A 5208-nucleotide genomic window follows, 5' to 3' on the forward strand; every position below is an offset into this window, starting at 1 on the left:
CAGCATCTGTGATGGTACAGGGATGCATTAGTGCACATGGCATGGGTAGCTTGAACATCTGGAAGGAAGCATTAATGCTGAATGATATATTCAGGTTTTGGAGCAACATATGCTGCCATCCAGACAACGTCTCTTTCAGGGAAGGTCTTGTTTATTTCAGCAGAACAACGTCCAACCACATTCTGCACGTATTCCAACAGCATGGTTCTCTAGTAGAAGAGTCCGCTGATAAACTGGCCTCCTGCAGTCCAGACCTGTCAATCATTGGAAACATCTGGGGCATTATTAAAATGAAAAACACAGTCACAGCAATTTCCCAAACATTTACAGAGTGTTGTAAAAAAGAGGAGGTGATGTAACGCACTGGTAAACATGTCCCTGTATATTTTTTTTTATAAAACAATAACATTTCTCAGTTTCAACATTTGATGTTGTCTTTGGTCTATTTGGAATTAAATACAGGTTTTTGTAGTTTTCAAATATTCTGTTTTTATTTACATTTTACACCGTTACAACTTTTTAGGAATTAGGATTGTAAATAAATAGTAAATAATTTTGAGGAAAAAGGTCACCAAAGAGTTTTAGTGAGTGAAGTAATTTCATACTATTTTCATTTTGTTACCATGTTTGTTGTCAGTTGAATGTTTCAACATTATATAAAACATTTTTATAGTTAATTTTTAATATTGTTCAAAATGTGAAAGTTAATGCTTGGCCTTGGAAATAAAACAAGAGCAGTAAACCCCATCCATTGGTAAAGACCATGAGATGTGGTTAAAAATGTATTTTTTTTAAAACAACAAACACGTGTACCTTTATATATTTACTCAATATTTTGTTTACATAATAACAATAAATCAAATCAAATTTGTGTCAATAATTTAAAATAAATAAGCTCTGGCCTCCAGCACTGAGCGCCGGATCCCCGTCAGTCCGTGAACGCAGCAGCTGTCTGTGCAGTGTGTTACTGTGGTGAGGCCTCTGCATCTGTTTAAGACATTCCCCTCCCCCAATGATTCCCAAACTGAAGGTGGGTCGGAAATATATTCTGCTGAAGTTCCTGCTCCAAATCAAAGGTGTCAGTACGGACTGAAAACGGTGCAAAAACCTGTCAGGTGTCATAAGTGCAATCAGATTGTGTGCTTTACTTCCTTTTTGACCAAACGTCACATCAAGTTTTATGTTTAAACACATTTTATTCAGGAAAATTAATTTCTAATTAACTTGAGCATAGATATTTTTTATGGGTGAATAAAACACAGTATAATATGTGAAAGAAAAATACCAAACTCAGCAGTTTGTGTGTAACTGAAGGACTGAAGTGGATTTAAGGCTTCTTCTGTTTATTAAAAGACAATCATTTAAAAATATAGAGAGAGGAACATCTGAGAAGATTTATATTTTACAGTAAAAACAGCAAACATACAGAGGAAGTTCCTATAAAGCATCAGGACATCTCAGGGAGAATAATCATTTGTTTCACGAGAGGGTTTTAAGGGCCTGAGGCTTTTTATTGAGTCCTGTTATTAAAAAAAAAAAAAAAAAAAAACTGTTCTTGACTCTATATGTTTAGGGTTAAAGTCACGTGTTTGTGCTGAGTATATTTTAGTAAAATTATGTTACAGGTGCTTGAGTATTTTTTTTTGTCCGCGCTCCGTTATGGCACGGTGCTGTGTTGGAGGGTGGGGAGGGTGGAGGTGTACCGGGGCCGGGTGAAGCCCTCCTCCGTCACAACCTGTCCCTCTGAGGAGGTGGTCGACGTGTTTCTCCACAGCAGCGCGCTCTGGTCTCCTTGCAGTGATTCTTTTTTTCCCGTCGCGCGACTCGGAGCTCTTTCTGTGTTTCCTTTCAGTGTAATTATCCTGAAGATTGACGCAGAGCGACGGTATCCAAATTGGCACGAGCTCGCCGGTGATCCGGTGCCAATTACACCGTGTATGCAAATGAGGATAATATCAAGCAGAGAAACATTTCGTTTTTTGTGACAAGAGAAAGTGTTAAGTGGGCCTGCGCGACTTTCTAATTGGACTCCTCCTCTCCGCCGTACCCTCTAATTACCTTCCCAGTTATCTGCCAGCATCTCTCTCACACACACAGAGAGGGAGTGTGTGTGTGTGTGTGTGTGTGTGTGTGTGTGGGGGGGGGGGGTAATTGATTGCCTTCCAGTCAGCAATAACTTGTTACTGTTGGTCAGTCGCTGCTGCTGTTGGAGCTCCACCGTCCACCGGATGGGTTCGACTCGCGCCTCGCTGTGCGTCACTCTGGAAAAGCGGCTGAGACGCGCGGAGGGACTCGAAGTGGGAGTCCAAAGTGTCCCTGCAGCCCAGCGGCCAGCATGAGGCTGCAGAGGCACCTGTGATCCGAGCTGCGGATTACTCCGATTTTCCTTTCATCTCTTTGTACGACTGCCTGTCAGCCTGTTGTCTGAATCTGCACCGTCAGCTGTGACCCGCGGAGCCGCCATGACCTCCAAGGATGACTCCAAATACCCTGCGTTGATGGAAGAGAGGAGGCGCAGTCCGCTGGATCAGCTCCCGCCACCGGCCATCTCCAACAAGCCGCTGACGCCTTTCAGCATCGAGGACATCCTCAACAAGCCGTCGATGAGACGGAGCTGCTCCCTGAGCAGCGCGGCGCACCTGATCTCTCCCGGAGAGAAGCTGTCCTCAGCGGGTCACAGCCTGTCCGGTCGACCGCTGCTCAGTCAAACCTCCCCGCTCTGCGCGCTGGAGGAGCTGGCCAGCAAAACCTTCAAGGGCCTGGAGGTCAGCGTCCTGCAGGCGGCCGAGGGTAAACCACCTCCATCCCTTCTCCGTGTTTGTGCCATTTTAGAGAAGCACGCTTTCTGTTTCTATTCGTGTAGCACTGGCAGCTGACTGTCAAACAAATCAAATCAATCAGATCAGATCAAATCAAATCAAATCAAATCAAATCAAATCAAATCAAATCAAATCAAATCAAATCAAATCAAATTACAGTTTATGGATAAATAAAAATATAGAAAGATTAAGATGAATGAAAATATGTTTGTATAGTTGATCTTTTATTTGTTCTCCGTGTTTTAGGTGCAATAAACAAACGGCAGCGGGTCAGAATGCATTTCATTCAGTGAAGCACTGCCGACGTTCATTTATTGTAATTATTAAAGAAAAATGTAAACAGAGTAGCCAGCAAAAATAAAATAAAATAATCTTAATACAAATAAAAAATTACCGTGTAATATATGAATTTTTTAAATTTAATTTTCAGTGTTGTTTTGAGCAGCCTGTCATTGGAACTATTCCATTTGTCATTATTTTGAGTTAATTTTGGTTACAGATGAGGATTCAGGAGAAATGACATCAAGACATCTGTTCACTAAGAGTTTTGATGACGAGCATAAATAAAGTCAGTCTGCTTCTGAATAATTTCACTGCAGGGGTAACTATTTGGTGGCTCCTGCTTTGTGGACAGACTTCTAGCGGTATTGATTCCGTTTATTTCAAATGTTTTATCTCCCCCGATGATCTGATCCATCCCTTCCTTTTAGGCCGGGACGGTCTGACGCTCTTCGGCCAGAGGAACAACCCGAAAAAACGGCGGAAGTCGCGCACGGCCTTCACCAACCACCAGATATTTGAGCTGGAGAAGCGCTTTCTGTACCAGAAGTACCTGAGCCCAGCGGACCGGGACCAGATAGCTCAGCAGCTGGGTCTGACCAACGCACAGGTCATCACCTGGTTTCAGAACCGACGGGCGAAGCTCAAGCGGGACCTGGAGGAGATGAAAGCGGATGTGGAGTCCGCCAAGGCTGTGGGCTCCGTGGCCTACGAGAAGCTCTCCAAGCTGGCCGAGCTGGAGAAGTGCGCGGCGGCGGGTCGGGGCGGGGGGACGGTGTCCTCCTCCGGCCACACAGAACAGGACCAGTTCTCCTCCAGGTCCCAGCACGACGTCACCGACAGCTTCGGCTCGAGCAGGCCGCCCAAGTCGCCTCCATCTCCCGCATCGTCGCGGAACACAGACCGGCTGAGCAGCCAGTGCTGCTCGGAGGATGAAGATGAGGAAATTGATGTGGATGACTGAAACATGTCACGTGATCATTAAGACAGACGTGTGACGTGGCCGACAGCGCGAGGAGAGCTGACAGAAACTCTTTCAAGGATTTCTTTACCGCGACGAAGATTCAAACAGAAACACTGAGCAGATCTGACGTCACAAGGAGAGACATTCAGAGGAGCAACACATGCAGGTGCACAACACTACACAACACTACTACACACCGAGACAACACTACACACTACTACACACACCACTATTATACACTGCACACACTCTTACACGGTTACACACACTACACTTACTCCAACAAACACCCCAACACACACTCCAACACACACTTAACACACACTCCTACACACACTTAACACACACTCCTACACACATTTAACACACACTCCTACACACACCCCAACACACACTTAACACACACTCCTACACACATTTAACACACACTCCTACACACACTTAACACACACTCCTACACACACCCCAACACACACTTAACACACACTCCTACACACATTTAACACACACTCCTACACACACTCCTACACACACTCCTACACAGATCAATCCAGAAATATTTCACCGCATGTGTTATGTGCTTTTATTCTGAAATGTTTTGAAAACATTTACGAATCATTTTTTTAAGCGCGAGCCGAAAGTTTTCAGCCTTTTGATAAATAAATAGTTCTGAAATGATAATCACACAGAAAATATGGAGCTTGTTATAAATGGTTTAATATATTTCTAAGCCTTTGTACACTCTTGAAGTGCCTTCAGAATAAAGACGGAAACCTGTACAAACTGTAAACTATCCTGATAATGTCAAATAAAATTCCTTTTCACATATTCCGTTTCTATAAATGATGTCGGAGGAGATCTGAAGTTTTAATGTTCTCTTTAAAGTCACACAAACAGAAAGTCGCCTCTGACCTCCGGAGTATCATCATTTGTGTCTGAGAAACACAATCTGCAGCGAAGAAGAAGGCCCGGAGAGAGCGTGTGTGTGTGTGTGTGTGTGTGTGTGTGTGTGTGTGTGTGTGTGTGTGTGTGTGTGTGTGTGTGTGTGTGTGTGTGTGTGTGTGTGTGTGTGTGTGTGTGTGTGTCCCCGGGGTACTCCAGCAGCGCGCAATACGGAGCGCAGCGTGTCCGCGGGCCGCGCCGTCC

At 44.4% G+C, this 5208-nt stretch overlaps 1 protein-coding gene across 1 annotated transcript; it reads left to right on the plus strand.

Annotated features, from left to right (window-relative positions):
• Positions 1-2462: 2462 nt before the first annotated feature.
• On the plus strand, positions 2463-4062 carry LOC138636415 (transcription factor LBX1-like). The gene is made up of 2 exons (XM_069724417.1): positions 2463-2790; positions 3530-4062. The coding sequence occupies exons 1-2, from the start codon at positions 2463-2465 to the stop codon at positions 4060-4062; spliced, it is 861 nt and encodes a 286-aa protein (XP_069580518.1).
• The last annotated feature ends 1146 nt before the right edge of the window (positions 4063-5208 follow it).

The sequence above is a fragment of the Brachyistius frenatus genome, unplaced genomic scaffold (genome assembly GCF_029030835.1).
Source record: "Brachyistius frenatus isolate BFR_SWC_R1_liver_20210118 unplaced genomic scaffold, ASM2903083v1 Contig_376, whole genome shotgun sequence".
NCBI lineage: Eukaryota > Metazoa > Chordata > Actinopteri > Embiotocidae > Brachyistius > Brachyistius frenatus.

Coding starts and splice junctions, on each gene's coding strand:
- LOC138636415 (XM_069724417.1), top strand. CDS start 2,463: ATGACCTCCAAGGATGACTCCAAATACCCTGCGTTGATGGAAGAGAGG. Junction 2,791..3,529: donor CGTCCTGCAGGCGGCCGAGG/GTAAACCACCTC, acceptor CCTTCCTTTTAG/GCCGGGACGGTCTGACGCTC.